This window comes from Cyrtonyx montezumae, unplaced genomic scaffold (genome assembly GCF_038088225.1).
Source record: "Cyrtonyx montezumae isolate F1298 unplaced genomic scaffold, pur_monq_1.0 scaffold_3, whole genome shotgun sequence".
In the NCBI taxonomy this organism is placed as follows: Eukaryota; Metazoa; Chordata; class Aves; order Galliformes; family Odontophoridae; genus Cyrtonyx; species Cyrtonyx montezumae.
Window position 1 is genome coordinate 98,339,771 of NW_027072034.1, and position 17,198 is coordinate 98,356,968.

Below are 17,198 nucleotides of genomic sequence, written 5' to 3' on the forward strand. Positions count from 1 at the left end.
CAGCAAATAAGAAACTCAACCACACTTGAGAGAGTACTACTGCCTCATTTCTTACTGAAATGAAAAATCAGTAAAGTACCAGCACATATTAAAATAATAAAAAAAAGTTTCCTGTGCATCATTAAAACTTTATCTGCTTAATCATCACACCTCATGAGAAAGATTCATTAAATACTTCAAAAGAAGCTACTAAAAACAGCCAACATTTTATTCCATAGAAAAACAAACAAACAAAACATCAACCTGCATTCCCTTGTAAACTCTGTAGCCAACAGCATTGGACCTTTTCCAAAATAAATCCAGGGGTTACAAAGTTAGACAAAAAAAAAAAGAGTGCACCAAGTTGGACGGACAAATGGCCACAGTGTCATTCACTCAGTTCTAGCAGCCAAAGCTGAGTTAACCCATATGCTGAAGATACACATGCATCAGAATTGAAAAGGTCCTTGTTCCCCAGTTTGAAGGCTCCAGATATTCAACTGCTGTTGCAAAACACTACAAATGCAGGACCAAACTATCTTTACAAAATCCACACATTGTAGACTAATTCTAATCCTGTGAGTAAACTTCCATCATTAAATGGAAATGATCTAATAGTCATTTCTCATTTCAGAAACAGCAATAAAAATATTATTTTTATTTGCCTAACAAAAGTAGTTAGATGCAAAAAAAAAAAAAAGAAAAAAGAAAAAGCACAGAACTGGTAGATTAGCTGCTCCTACAGCTTTGCAGCCTGAATTTTTATTGAACATTTTCAAGGGTTGTTCTAGCAGCACATGGGTATTCGTGCTTCTTATGCTTTATTTTTTAAGAGATGGCACTTAAAGCAGATCTCCAAACAAATCATCTCCAGCACACTAAAAACTGCTGTTCAATGGAACAAAACTAAGTATTAATGAAAGCACTCAAGAAATGTATTTGAGTTCCATTCTTTAGAGAGAGGGCTCCACATTCCATAATGTAAAAATGCATTTATTCTTGCTTCTGAATGGGTCATTTAGTAATATTAACTTGAACTTAACATTGTTTTACTTCCAAGACAAGACAGACAGGCTTTCCATTTCTAACTGTTTTGTTCTTGGTTCAGTGCTGTACTTTTCCACCAATACCTCCAACAATCAGTTTCAATATACATTTCAGTCCACCAAGAAAATCAAAGCACAGCATTCGATAATCAAATATTTCTTCATCTGAGTATCATGAAAGCCTCCCACACAAAACCACAGACGTGTTGGTAAAACTTAACCAGGAACATTAAAAAAGCACCATAAAGCAGTTGGACTTATCTAACGACCACAAAAGTATTTAGCTTCTCACAAAAGCAAAACAGCTTCAGTATGAAGAAAGCAAAAATTCCCCAACTGTAACTCATAACTTTCTGTTGTTGTTTCACGGTAACATTATCACAGCTTAAAGACCTGCAGATAAAATGGAGAATGAGTCTGTCTTGCCCCAGTCTGGCCAAATGAACATATCAAAGAGCAATTCAATCCCCAGCTTGTTCGTTGACATTCACAGAACAGACGAAACTTATTTTGTTCTAGTTTCATCTATTAGATGGATTCCTTTGGTAACGCTAATAGGAGTCAGTCCTTCAGAGACAACAGCTGACAAGACAAGTACGCCTGAACCAGGCCAGCCTACTGACAGCACTACAAAGCAGAAACATTCCCACTCAGCTGTTAATCTATACCTTCACTACTTGTGAAACCAGAAGGGCTGCATCCAGTCCTCAGCAGCACTTATGAGCAAGCAATTCTAACTACTGTATGGGCATTTACAAACCATTACTGATTTAAAGTAAAACAAGCACATCTCTCTAAAAAGCATGACTAGGGGACTGAAACAAGCTGGTCTGAATGTAGTACAGGAGAAAGTCATAAAAGGCTATTTGGTTTTGCTTCACTGAGTGGGCTTAGCACAGTTCTCTCTCCCCACCATTCTATTTTGAGGAGGAGGGAAGGAGGTGAGAGGAAACACAGAATGAACCAAATGGGCTGAAGATTCTTCACTAGCAGAAATACACTAGTTCAACACTCAGCACTGGTTTAAGCATGCTTCAGGTGAGCATGCACACAGGCACACCAGCCCTCTGCATTACAACCTCACTAAGACATATAGTAAGCCAGCAGTAAAAGCTTTAAAACCTGTCAGTTAACACCATAGTGAGTTGCACCCACTGCTCACTCTCCTTTGCTTTCAGTTTAGGAGAAAAAAGTAAGGTTAACCTAAGTAACAAAAAAATATGGAAAGTATAAGATAAACAATCAAGGTCTTGACTTCTTAATATTTAACTATGTATCCAGAGCAGATCCTAATTTTGTCTGAATAGCAGATCTTGCAGGGTTTGTTTCAGGCTGCAGGCACTTGATACTGAACTGACCTCACAGTATTTACATTCCCCTTAGGAAACTTTGGGATGCAGCCCAACTGGGGAAGATCACGTCTAACACTACTTGAGCTGCTAGTGCTAGAAGCAAGCAGAAAGCACTGAAAAGCAGTAGGGTGAACGATAAGGACACATGTAAGAAAAAGTTACAAGACAAACTCAAACAGCAGAAGAAAAGAAGAGCTGAAGAGATGAGCTGAGGACATTTGCTTTTCTGATTCAAAGAAGTTCTCATTTCTTGTCAAACTACCAGTGCAGACAGACTTCTCAACTAGTGAAAAGCAAAGTATTTCAATTCAAAGTCAGCAAACACTTTGGGAGACTTAAAATATTTGTTTGCTCAAAACCTATTAACATCTGCCAGCTACAGCTTTGCCTGCACTGCATTTGGTTGCTCGTTGCGGTTGCCATAACCGTGTCAAATTTGGATAGGGAAGAACTAAAAACAAACACACACAAATTGCTCTGAACACTCTCCTTTGGACATTTCCATTACATTTGTGAAAGAGACACCTGTTGAACCCAGCAGCTGAGTCAAATCCACATGCTTTCACCCACCCCATTCATTACAAGCCCTGTCTTAGGTCCCAATTGCTGCAAAAATAATAATAATAATAATCAAGATAGAAATATAAGAGACTGCCAGCAACTTCTACCCATGTTTTTCTTTGAAGTAATTATTCCACCTTGAAACAAGTGAAAAGCTGCATGCGTTCTTTATATAGTCACTCTGCCAGCTATATGAGCTATATCAAAGGTATGGTGAAATTATACAAGCAATGCAGGTTTCTGAAGCAACTCCAGATTAATTTCTTGATTTCCTTGAAAAATTCAGTAAAAACTTTTGATTAAAATGCCTATCTGAAATGGATAGTACCTTCAATATACATTAAAAGTTTGGAAAGACTTGAGTACTCCCCTGATTCCTTTAATGACTTACAAATACCATCACTGAAAGGCGAGAAGAAAAATAACAACTCAAATATTGAACAAAGACCATAGAAACTTTTTTAAAAGCTAGACACTGTAATTCCAACTCCTCAGCTGCTGCAGTCTCTCAGCCCAAGCTTAAATCACGCAGTGCTGTGAAACACAACAAACCCCACCTACAATAATAGGACATAACTGATTAAATCAGTTTTACTACCTCTGTCTCACTTTTACAGTTTCTTCCCCACATGTAAAACTGTAAGATTTCACATAACTTACATATTTGAGCTGCAAAACGTTCTGAAGCAGAATGCATCCACACAGAAAATAACGAAGAGGATGAAGTAGTGGAATTTCAATCGAATGCTGAATTTGATAGTACTTTCTGTTGTTTGAAACCACAGAATAAGCAATCTGAGGCAGCAGAGATCCTGACTTTCTTGTTAGACAGGTTTGGCACTCTCACCTGAAGTTTAACAAAATCCACAACAGTGAGTTCTATTACAGAGACCATTGCAAAATCTATTTTGTGTTTTGCTCAGGATACAGGAATAAAGAGCACTTTGGGAAAAGATTCAGATGTATCTTGATGTCTATAAATCTTTTCATGGGTTAAAACTGAAAACAAGCGTTCCATGTAAGAAATTTCAGCTGGGGGATTTTCAAGGAGGCATAAAAAGCAACGTGTCCTGTTTGTTGTTAAGTCTGTAACCATTAGTGGTAATAACAGGGCCCAAAGTAGACTGTTTCATTCCATTTATAATTAAACAGAAGTCACTTTACCCATAATACTAGGTATCACTCATAAATAATTCTAAGACTTCACCTTTTATGCTGCTTAAAACATACCATGCATTGTATTCATCTAGATAGTTAAGCAGATTTTAAACACTATTTGTGGAAAACATAGCAGGGAAAGTTTTAATCCAGAGAAGTTTTTAGTCGTACTACTCAAAGTAAATTTCATTTCATAACTGAACTATCAGACAAGAGCTGCAGAAAAAGAAATACATAGCTCAGTACAAAATGTTAAACCATCTTTTCCAGTATTGCAATCATATTTCTCAGTCTGCTTCTTCCTAGTCTCTACATCTCAATCTAACGCTACTTCAAGGCAAAGTAAAAGCTGCCATGAAAAACTGTCAGCTTACGTTTATCTGAGGTTGAGCAAAAGGAGGGACATAAGCAGAAGACAGAAAAGATGGCAAAGATCAGAAAATATTAGTGTCTCACAGTTCACCAGTCAGCTGTAGTTGCTAGGTATGCTTCCATAAATACATGAGAAACTGAGTCCATTCGTTTGTTTTAATTTTTTTATGCTGACTACACGCTACAGACAGCTTTCTCTAGAGTCTCAGTGCTGAGTATAACTTCTCAAGGTCTAAAATTCATCCAATTCATTCTAAAACAATTTCAATAATGACTACCTACTAGAACAAGGTCTGTTTTAGCAACAAACTCACAGAATTCATTGTACTTGAGAGTATTATGGGCTCAATTAGCCAAATTAAAATACTGGCTCAAATGTCAAATGCATTAAGCACTTGGATACAATAAGTAGAAAACTTCAGCTTTTACTATTTGATCTATTAATTGCACGCAAAAAAGTAACATTTGTGTGCTTTATCAACAGAAAGAATTTCACTGTCTCAGATCAGAGCTAAGCATGGGATACCCACATCAAGTACAAAAAAACCAAAAACTCTACCATAAAAAAAAAAAAGATTTTAAGATCAGAGAAGATCACACGAATTACTAATGATGCTTAATTTACAAAAATGAATTGTTACAATAAACATCTGATTTACAACGCTGCTTAAAAACATGCCTATGGTTTCCATTTTCAATCCTCTGCACTGAACTTTAGATATTCTTAGTTGAAATCTCTGATCAACTTATGTGATTACGTACATAGAAAACTATAAAATAACCTAACAAAATGGTGCAGCCAATATACTTAAAAAAGTATATATATATATACACACACACATACACGCACACACACACACCCTCTCCCCATACAAACACAAAAACACAAGTCTTAAAGCTGGCAGTTTTAATCTCATTGAATGTCAAAATGTTTTCTTGGTGGAGAGTAAAGGTATTTTTCCCCTCCATAGGGATTTAAGAGCACCACTTGTTTATTCTTATTGCACACAACATTTTATTTCAGACATAGCTTTCTTCCCTTCTTGAAAACCAGGTGTAGTGAAAAACCTAAGATGTTATGTCATCCGTTTTTAAACATGCCCAAAACCATTCTCAAGAATGGTAAATATCTAACACTCGTCAACGGCTGCTTAGTCTGTAGAATTTAAACACCAGGAAGAAAAAAACACCAAAATAACAGACTTCTCTAGTACTACAATGTAGATAAAAGTATCAAAATCTGCATTTTTTGCAGAACTTACACAATTTCATTAGTCCTACTTACTAAGCAAGTAGTAAAGAATGTAACTTTCCCTGAAAAGCCTGAATTGAAAGATGGCAGAGCTGGCATATAAAACAAAGGGTTAACTGAATATTCCCTTCTGAAATGCCTTTGTTTACAAGGATTCCTCCGGTCTGACACACTTAAATGTTTTTAAGTACCAAAACACAAATTAGTTCTTCACTAATTTCTACGAAACACAAGTTGTAGTACGCTCTGGAAGAGAAAACATGGGAAGCAAATTTTAAACAACAGGTTGCTACTTACTCTACCTTTCCTTACAAGTTACTGCTTTTACTAGGTCATCATGGAGAAAGCCACAGAGAATCAAGTTGCTGAAGCATACTGAACATGCAAATGTTTCTTTTTTGTTTTGTTTATATAAAGCTGTACATGCATTGCAGGCCCCACAAGCATTCAAAACACTGTCTAAAAGCCTTTTTTCCACTTCATAAACAAACATTCAATTTCAGTTTTATATGTCCAGAACAGAAAAATACAACACCACAACCCATCTGAAAACTGCCTGGCCTATCCAGTGCTGGGAAGTTGGAGCCTTTCTCAAATAGTTTACTCAGGTGCCTATGAACAAGTCCCTGATCTGAAACTTCTCCTTCTGAACGTGGCTGTTGTAACTTCTTCCCAACATCACTACCAGAGAACACATTCCTTTCAGCCAAAGGCTAGATCAGAGGAAAGCAGCCATCTCCTGCATTCAAGAGAAAGAAGGCAAAGGAAGAAGGAGAGAGAAGGGGTATTGAAATTTAGTTACTTACTGAAACACGGGAAAAATACACAGGCTCCACGCTGACAGAAGCCCCAGAAGCCAGAGCTGAGAAGCTTTGCTTCCAGTCAGTCTGCCTCAAGCTTCTCAAGAGCTTTCTCCTACTCTCGCATGCACAAAGAAGAGTACTGAAGATCAGTCTGAACTGACAAGCCAAAGTGTATCTCAGGTTTAATGAAAGTGCAATTCATTAGAATTAGAATAAGAGCCAGCATAACATAAACATACGCAGGAAAAACAGGCTCAGCGCAGCACCACAACAGATGCTAGTTTTGATCTGGTAAAACAAAACACTCATAAACCACAAGAAAAAAAAAGCATGAACCATTCCTTTAAGTAAAAGCAAAACAACGTGCACTAGGTCAAATTAGGATGCTTAGAAGTTTCACTGAATGGTGACTACACCAATTGCACACCTCTGCTGGCAAAGCTCAGGAGGTGCCTGCCTGCCACCTCAGCCAATATTGGGAGCAGCCCTCAGCTCAAGGCACTGCAGGACACAGGCACTGGCATGGAGAAGTGAAAAAGCATCTGTGTAGAACTGATCGAGTAAGGCAGGTCTCAAAATGCCACCAGTGCCTTTCTAATGGATTTCCATGTTTCACGTTACAAATTCTGAGTAGGTTTTTTTCAATTTTAAGTAATTATCCATTAATTCTTACAAATATATTTTAAGAGTTGGTAATACTTAGAAGCAACAACAACAAAAACGCAACATTAACTTCTCCCATGGCTTCAAGTCTATTTTAGTAAAACTAAAGCATTTGAGGTATTACTGAATTTAGAAACACGCTTAAAGAACAAGACAGCTCAAAACGTCAACCACAAAATGTCACATTCAAAAAAGGCTTTATAAGCACAAGAATCCTTAGCTTCCCCATTTGATGTTCTACCTGCCACACTAAGTTGGAAACAGGCTCATGAGCAAAGAGTAGCAGTTTTCATTGGGCATATAGCTTATTTTTGCAGGATGCAACTCTGATACCTTCCTATCTGGGAGAAATTACACTGAGTTTCCTCCAAGGAAATTAACTTCCACTCCTGCTCCTTTTAGTGATTTTTCAGTGCCACCAGCCCTTTCTATCTGGTTAAGTATCCACTCATTTTTCCTGCACCTAGTCCCGCTCTTTCAGCCTTCTCCTGAAGTAGGCCACATCTCCTTCTCCATCCTTTTCTTGTGCACTGCTCTCTAAGCTGCTTTTAGGGTGCAGCCCTCCCTCTCTTCCCCTGACCCAAACACATTTATTCCAGTGCCAAGAACCCTTCCACCTCCGCTCCCTGTTTCTGCATTGCACCCACTCCACTGCTGCCTTTTGCTCATGCTGCTGTAGCCCCCTGGCAGCTAGCTCATCCCACAGCTCCCCCACAGCAAGGTTCCCTTCCTGTTCCTATCTGCCTCCACAGATTTTTCACTTTTCCCTACAGAGCATGAGCATGTGCTTTCCCCAGGGCTCCCATGAAAGACAGCTTCCTACTTTCCACAGGGAGGACTGCAGCAAAAGCTTTAACGCAGTGAGGTGTTTTACTGAGCAGCAGCACTACAAAATGCCTGAATACTCCTCAAGCAAGATGCTCCCTACACTAATTTTGGTTCTCAAAAATGCTGCAGTGAAATAGAGATTTAATCTTAAAATACACACCAAGTTTGCATGCAATCCTAACAAGTTCTCCTTTTCAGAATTGCTTTGTCAAAGGTAGAAGGGCACAGACTGGTTTGCTGTAATTTTATGTGGCAGGTCATCCATTTACCTAGACCATTACTCAATCCAGAGGTCTTATGAAAAAAAAGAAAAAGAAAAAAGGGCAGGAATAAACTTTAGTCTTTCCTAAGTTTTAGCAAAATAAGTGACAGAAGTAACCAGAGCAGAACTGAATTTCTTGGAGGAATACCATGATTCTCACCATTTGAGAAAAACAATCTATTCTTACAATTTTTTTTCCTAAAACCTCTCAATAAAGGGCTTCTCTGCAAACGTGACTAGTTGTTGTTTGATTTTTCTGGAGAATTTCTCAGCTGAATGGGAAAGGTTCTTCAGAATGCACATAAAGACAAAGGTTCAAACAAAAGCTGAATTCAAAATGAGCAGGAGTTTATTTTAGTAAGCAACAGAAACTCAAGACTGAAAAGATCTCATCTCATTTAATCACCAAATAGATTTTTCTTACCTACCCAATTTTCAAACTGCATGTTTGAAAGCCAATTCTATTGATAAAAGTCTCCACAAAAGCATTTGAAACACCTTGATTCAACAGTGAACTCACCTCAGCTTCAACCTGGCTTTGTTTCAACAAGCAGCAGGCAAAAACTCTTCCAGTGAGTACAGGAAAACACAGCCTTCAACACAAAACACTACAATCCAGATCTAATCTTCCTAATTCTTCGTGTTTTTAAGAGTATTCACTTACTGACTTCAGCCAGCTTTCATACCGTCCAAAAATCAGTGCTACGCAGGGCTTAGAAATACTAAGTTCTAAACACCGTAACAGCTTACCTAAGAATACCTCTATAGAAGACAAGGGAGTGAAACTAATGCAAAATTCCTCAAATATCATTGGATTGATTTTTGAATAACTTGATTTTGTAAGTTAACAATCTACACAACATAAACCTGGTGTAAAAGTAATTTCAAAAGTACCACAGTATGTTTAGTACTAACAAAATGAAAAATGAATAATGAAATTAAAAAATGGCAAGAAAAGCAAGCAAATGCCCAAGCTTAAATAGACAAGTGCTTTTAACCAGGGACAAGAGTTTCTTGGACATATAAATTAACACACATACACACAGAGACAGACATATTTATGCAATTTTATAGTGCTCTGAACAGGTACATCAGTACTTAATGACAATGCAGTAATTAAAAACATCAGGTCTAAAATTCTCATTAATCTTAAGAGGTAAGAAGCTGAAGTCAGTGACCAAGTATGTCTTTCTATTAAGTACCATGCTTGGATCGTCACATGGGTCGATTCCCTCAAACACTTACAAATAATCCAAGCAACTTAAGCATCCCATAGTACTATCCAGGTTGTCTGCTTTGAAGGCAAAGCCCTGGGTCTTCCAAAGCTCATGACAAGCACTCAGTACACTACATACAAGTCAACAGAACACTGACGTATTCCAAGAACGAAAGAAAAATCCAAGTTTTTCAAGATACTATGCCACCACTTTCAAACTAAGGAGTTTTACTCCATAATATTATGTTTTACTTGACAATACGTGGGATTTAATGCTGAACTGACAATAAAGTAATAATTAAAGACTGCGCTTGAATTTTTCAATTCTACAGTCACACAGCCCTCCATTACAGGTAAAAACTTTAACTATTTTTATGAACTAAGCATTATTTCTAGAAAAGTTTAATGACAGAGTTTGCATTAAGTAAAGGGCTACCCATGCACACTTCTAATATTAAGGAAAAAAGCAGATTTCCTCACATTCAAGGAAATAAAAAAATATAACCAGATCTAATGAGGCACAATGTTGCACATTTTCTTTTTTTTTTTTTTTATTCCACCTAACAAACAATACCTTTTATTATTTGCAATTAGAGGAGATTGGGACGGATGTGGGAGAAAGACACTGACATTACCAAGTACTACTATTCTAATAATCCCAAACACTGAAAGCCAAAGGCCTAGCTAACATCAACTTATTAACATAATCCCATACCAAAACTAAAACCTCCTTAAGCAATGGAAATAACTCGGTACCTATCTGTGTTTCAGAATACATTTCCTTTTTAAAGATGAAACAAACTCAATGCTATGGAAGAAAAAAAAAAAAAGAAGTGCCATCATTTGGTATTTACTTATTCTGAAAATGAATGCATCTATCATTAGGAAAAATCAGGTGTGCTTTAAGAATAATCCCATTTCAATGCAGTAGTCTGCTTCCTGAGTCATTTGTTTGAAATAGCAGTCCCAGGAATGCCAAGATTTAGATGACGATTATCTCCTCGACATTATCCCAATTTGATTACACAGTGTTTACTACATCAAAGCCAGAAAAAGCACAGTAATAGATTCAGTGACACACCCACTTGGAACACTGAAGACCTATTATTAAAGAACCATAAGAATCATTTTCAAAAGGTTTTTATTTTCAAACACAGCCTAGCATAAGATCTTACCATAAAGCAAGGTTATTAAATATTTTCATTCAACCCACATATTTGAAGCTGTGGCTCAGAAGCTAGGTGAAATTATTTATGTGATCAGGAAACTCGGTTATCCTTCTTATATAACTCCCCTATTGGACACATTACAGAATCCAGCAGCCAAGTTTCACGTGGTTGAATGCATCAATAGAGTGTCATTAACATTCATTCCTCTGGAACTCCACCACTCATATGAGAACACAAAACAATACATTTATTCCAGGCCGGAACCTGAGCATGTTGTTAGCATTTTTAGTTTGAGCATAATTTTATTTTGCTTTGCTCTACATAATAAGCACTGACTTTTAGCAAATCCATACATTCAAGCAAGCAGGTTAAAAATACATATGTGGGGATGACTGCGTAGACAAGGTCATAACAACCTGCGCTACTTTCCAGTCGTGTGGGCACACCGTGGTAGCTAAGACTCAGACAACTAGAATGATTATAATCAACACATCATCCAGACTTACACTGCATAGGATAGTGATTATAATGTTGTCACCCTGTCTGCATTGGCTCTCGCATCTCGCCTAGCATTCAGCTCTACTGATGCTGGAGAACTTTAAAAGGAGAATCTATCATCAGGCACAAGCCTCAACCCAGCCTGAGCAGCTACACCTGTGAAACAACAAACACACTTAACTAAGGATGACAAACTGGTCCTACCATCTGAATCTTCCACCAGACCTGACAGCACTACTCCTGCTATCCTCCTACATCGATCAAATCACAGGGAAGTGTTGTTTGTGCAACATGTTTTCAAAGATGCAGTACAAATTTAAATATAAGCAGAGCTATTTAGTGTTGGCTATCAGCAAAACAATCAACTTAATGTCTCTCTTAACAGTTGTGATAAAGCCGTGAACACAAGATCTCAGGAGGACTATGCAAACGAGCTACCACTTGGTTTATTCATGCATAAGCACATCAGCCATTCTACAATAGCTGTCCTTATGCACCTTTTTTAACCAAAGAAAACTCAAATCGTTATTTTCCAGTTACTATAGCTAATACACTCTTTGTGGGCTTATTCTTTGACAAGTTGCTCAATGTGAAGGTACAGAAAAATACTTCTCTATACTATACATACAGCTAAATTTTCACTCTTCTGTATTTAACAATGCAAACAGAACAGCAGAGGGTGAAATCCTTAGCACAGTCCTGTCCTTGGACCCGTGCAGTTCTTGTCATTTGTTATACAATACCAGTGTAACGTAAGCTACAAGAAGAGGGAACAGAAAAGTGAAACACATCGTCTAGTAACAAGAAGGCCCCTTTTAGAGAGCCTGGCACAGGTTCTGGTTACATTTTTGAAGAATTATTCTTCAGTATATTCTTTGGAATTTTGTTTAGTGTTAACACAATGGTTTTCCTACAAGTATGCAAAATAAACCATGCAACAATTGCCTAAAACCCATCTCGCAATGTTTACAGTGTAGCTTACACAAAGCAGTTACCTTCCACTCAACACCAAGACAAGGGCAAAAGCTACCTAGCCTGCAGCCCTGGGACATCCGTTATCTTCACTTGCAGAACTCACTACACTGATGATTTAATAACAGAAAATCAAACACAGCAGAGGGAGCAAAAATTCCTGAATGTACTGAGTAAAGCCTGCAACTTGTCAAATATTAGGAAAAGCAGCATTTTAATTGGACCAATACTCGTGGCTGCCACTTTAGAATTTTCCAGTTGAGGACAGTCTGACTATCTAGAGAGATAAACTTTGTAAGACTATACAACCAACATGACCTCTGGATTTCTGCATCGGAGCTCTATTTCCATGCTCCTCTTTCAAAAAGAGCATACAGCAATTCTACCAGAATGGACACACTCCTTCAACCATGCTAAAATGTGAAAACACATATATATATATACACTAAATTAAAATAAAAAAAAATCAATAGTAGAAACAGGGGATCTGCAAGGCAGTCGCATTAGAATTTCAGAGTGGCTTTAAATGAAGACTACAGAACAGAGCTTGGATTGAGACCCTTCTCCCAACTAAGAAGTGAGATCTTGCCTTTTTGAAGGCACAACATGACAATGCATACATACAAGAGACAAAACAGCTTCTTCTTGACCTGCACGGATATTTGTTGCCAGTTAGTCATGCTCATAGCAGAAATTTCATGTGAATCCAAACCCTTAAGCAACTTTAAAAGCATTAACACAAAAACTCAAGAAATGGTTTCATCTTATAGGATGTCTTTAATATAGGACTTCATATGACAAGCTTGAACAATACTTTTCAACAAAATTTATACTTAGTTTAGAAAATGTTCAAGATTCCAGCAGCATTCAGATAAATTAATTAGAATTATAGCATTGTGACAGATAAAACTCCCAACTTACTTTACATAGTATCTTGCACCTTCAAAAGTGTAAGCTTCCTCCCAACCTGTGGGTAAGTCTGAAAAACAAGTAGCAAAGCACAGTAATTAACTTTTGAAGTGTTACTAACCTTACTGGTCTACTCTCAAATACTTCAGCAGTTAACATCTGCCCTTTATGTAGATGCCGAAAGCTCTAGTCCTATAAATGAGCATTTCTAAACTGACTCTAAATACTGTCTCATTAGTGCTGTAACCAAAGACAAACAGCGCACACAGATCTGATTTCGATTTGTCTCTCCCAAATAGTAACAGCTTAAGCCTGCCTTGTTTAACAATGTTTTCTCCTTTGTCAAGTCACTGGAACTCACTGTCATCACCATTTCTTTCTGCCTTCAACTTCAGTAGCACCAAATCACTTGACAGGGAGAGATCTAAGCAAAAATCAATGTAAGGAGTTTGCGTTACGTGCAAGTCACAGGTATCGTAACAAGCATGGTATCAACTACACCACACAGCTATTTTGTATTAGCATAATTCCACCACTGATGTGACTAACAAGCACTCCTGCAGTGTTTACAACTCTATGAAGTTTCACATGAAAATAATCTTCAATGCAAATCTAGTGGAGGAATTGGGTACATCTTTTCCCTTTCTGTTATCACTGTTAAGAATCAGGAGCCCACATAAAGAAAAAAAAAATCTCACTAGAAAATAATCCAAACCACCACTAATGGACAGTTTCTTTCAAGTAACGGTTTCCTGATGTAATGGAAGATCTGAAGGCACTGGACACCACTATGCAACTCTAGATGCATCAATGCCATTAAGTTTACTCCAGCTGATAAAAGCGCTAATTGATAACGTAGGGCTCGCTTGCTGAATTAGAGAAGCAATAATACACTTCCTGGTAAAAGTAGAAAACACTTCAGTCTGAAGGATGTGATTTTTTCCTGTTTGCTTATTTGCTCTGGCGGGCTTTTATTTCACTGCTGTAAAGTCTCTAGGAAAATAAATAAATAAATAGTGAATAAAAGTGCCTTGATAGTGGCACGGGGCAAAGTCCATCAAACAGGAAGACTCACCAGCAGAAGCGTTAATGGATGCTATAAGAATGTGGCAAAAAAAATACCCTTCCAGGGTATTCCTCCAGAAATAAAAAGCCCTTCAGTTTATAGGGCAGGATAAGGTTTTCTTCTTTGACTAGTAAATATTTCATGGTATTACTTACTAACAAGCTTCTCAGCATAAATTTCCAAGAGAGAAATTTATTCACTCAGAAATTGTCTCTTTCGACACATTTTAAACTTCTTTTGAGTAGGTCCGGAGATGAGTTAACATACACACATATGTACAGAAGATGATTTGCTTTTACAGGTACTTCGGTATTTTCCAACCTACAAATCATGGCCATAGCACTCAAGGTCATACCTCACCATGCATCTGGAAATAAGTTTCATTTCATAAGCATCATAGAATTGCTCAGGTTGGAAGGGACCTTAAAGATTATCCAGCTCTAGCCTCCTGCCGCAGGCAGGCTTGACAAAAGTTATTTACCTGATAATAACTCCCCTAACGTTGTATTCAGCACTCCAGATGCTCTAAAGCAAGCTGTACTTCCCTTACAAGGGGCTTAATGGCAGAAATAAATGAGACACTGAGAGAATTACTGGTGAATCACCATCAGTCAACAGAGTCGCCGCTGACAGCTCAAAAAAAAAAAGAATTAATGCTCGGCTAATATTAATGTCCAAGTAGCAGAGCACTTCACATACATCTGCCCCCATGCACACTGATGTGGATGAAAGCTGCTTTCTCAATTAATCTGAGTACTGAGAGTGGAGAAAAGAGGAGCCTGATATCAATCAGTAATTCTATTTCCCAGCATTAAATGACTCCTTCAGCATCAGCCCTTCGCTGCAGATTAAGCCACAGAGTTCCGATAGCCAGAACCCACGCTTTGTGAACTCCTCCCAACTCGCAGAAGCCCGTCCACATCTTTCTAAAAGCCTATTTCCGATTCTCAGGGAAAGGGGAACGCGTCGTAAGCACGAAGCAAACGCGAAAATCAAGCGGTCCGCTCGGGTCCGACCGGCGGGCGGCTCTCCCGCGGTCACACGGAGAATGAGAAGCGGCGGGAGCCGCGCTCCACCGCGGTGACACGTCCGGCGGGCAGGTGAGCGACCTGCAGACGGCCGAGGGCAGCGAGGAGCTCCCGCGGTATCACAGCGGCGACACAAGGCGGCAGGAGGAGGAACACGAGCGAACGGCGCGCGGAGGGAAAACGCGGGTGCGAAGGCGGACAGCGGGGAGAGCCGGGGGGCAGCGGGAGGAGCCGGGACGGCCGGCGGCGGGCGGGGCGGCAAAGCGGGGCTGAGCGGCCATGGCGGGGCAGGGCAGGGCAGGGCCGGGGGTCGCCGACCCCTTCCTCCGCCGGGAGGGCTCCTACCTGCGCTGCGGCGGTGCCCGGTGATCACGGCCTCTCCGGTAAGCGGGTGCAGCCAGGTCGTGCTCTTCGCCTCCTCGCTGCGGGGACGCACACACGGAGTGGTCAGCGAGCAGCCGGGTACCCTAACCCCCTCCCCCCCCCCCCCCCTCCCACCGCCACCGCCACCGCCGCCGCCGCCACCACCACCACCCTTTCTTTCTCCCCGCCCCGCGACCCCCTCCCTTCCCCCTGTAATTCCCCCGCTCACTTGATGAAGAAGACGCGGCCGCCCTGGCTGATCCCGTAACTCCAGCTGCCGGGCAGCGCCCGCAGCCGCTCCGCACTCAGCTCCGCCGGGGCCGCCATGGCCGAGCGCAGCTACCAGCGCAGCCGGGGAGAGACGAGGGGAGCGGGGCGGGGGGGGGGGAGGCGGGAGAGGGGGGAAGCGGCGCGGGCACGAGCGAGCGCGTCCCCGCCGGCGCCGCCGACACCTTGGGGAGGGGGCGGTCGCCGCGCGCGAGGGAGGAGCACGGCGGCACGCCCCTCCCGCCGCGGGGGCGCGCCTTCTCCCCCGCCGCGGCCGTTGGGGCGGGGCCGCCCGGCGAGTTCCGGCGAGGGGGGAGGGCGGGAGCGGACGCTGAGGGCGGCGCGGTAGCCGAGAGTGGTGGGGGTCGGCCGGCGGGCAGCAGGGATGATGAGGAGATGGAGGGATCTCTCCACGGCCGCTCTGCTCCTCGTGCCGTGGAAATAAAACTTTTTTTCTTCAGTGTCTTCCAGGAGTGCGTGTGCTCCTCTGCTGTCAACTTGAGACTTTGCTTTTTATTTCCCCGAGATTTATGGACTAGCAGACAAAGATAGGCTAGGGAGAGCACAAGTTATTCTCTAAACAGTTCCTTCTCTCCTCAGAGCAACAGCCCTCGGATGACGAGTAAAAGTGAATAATGACCCTTCCACTGAAGAGCTGTGGAAGGCTGCCTGGCAGCAGCACGGGGGAAATCACGGACGGTTTGGACTTGCAGTGATCACAACTTTCCTGATGCAGCCTCACCAAAGCTATGAGCAAGTGCTCGGTCTTGAGAGCACTGGATGCCTTCTGTCATGCAGAATCAGCTTTCTTCACTAGCACAGGGTAACATACAGCACAGCAAGGTGTGTATTGGCTCGGATGCATAATAAACTAGATGTTTAGATAGAATTTAGGTGCGTAAATCCTTCTGAATTTCAGCATGTGTGTCTTTCTTAGGAAACTGAATTTTGCCAGTACTTCACCTTGCAGTCTTTTTTATGTTTTGCTTGTGTTTGAACTTGCTACCTTCTTGGTAAAACCAAGCAGTGTAATGCATAAAGTATATCAGTCTGCCTGAATCCTTGGATGAAAGCTTGCCATGAAGGCCTGATAAATTGGCTGCAGTCAGACCTAGAAAGGACTTATAGGATTAGTTTATTTATAATTTGCAGCAAACAGGTTGGTGGCAGCGTCACCACCAAGAACTGTAAAGAAAACCTCTTTAGCCTGAAGGAGGAAGGGTTTTTAGAGCCATGTCATTCTCTTCCGAGGAAAATGCTTCCAAGCTGTTTGGAAGCTGAGACTGTTTTGTGAGTACACTGAGGATACTCCACCTCCCCCCTTTGAAGTCACATTATTTTGCAAATTATTGGGCTATAGAGTGGTAGCGTGACTTGCTGGTTTCATGAATAGGGAGCATATTCAGGGTGTGTTGGAAAATCCTGGTTCTACTC

General features: G+C 40.6%; 1 protein-coding gene across 11 annotated transcripts in view; it reads right to left on the reverse strand.

Annotated features, from left to right (window-relative positions):
• PLEKHA5 (pleckstrin homology domain containing A5) overlaps positions 1-15,871 on the reverse strand; it is a 165,220-nt gene extending 149,349 nt beyond the window's left edge. For 3 of the 11 annotated variants that reach the window (XM_065742508.1, XM_065742512.1, XM_065742514.1), the window contains exons 1-3: positions 15,727-15,869; positions 15,480-15,556; positions 13,053-13,110 (exon numbers count right to left, since the gene is read on the reverse strand). In XM_065742508.1, the coding sequence (XP_065598580.1) occupies positions 13,053-13,110; positions 15,480-15,556; positions 15,727-15,824 (233 nt within the window). In that variant the 5' untranslated portion in view covers positions 15,825-15,869. Of the gene's footprint in view, positions 1-13,052; positions 13,111-15,479; positions 15,557-15,726 lie in introns of all 11 variants that reach the window. The other 8 variants (XM_065742506.1, XM_065742507.1, XM_065742509.1 and 5 more) reach the window with 5 other exon arrangements.
• Between the last annotated feature and the right edge of the window lie 1,327 nt (positions 15,872-17,198).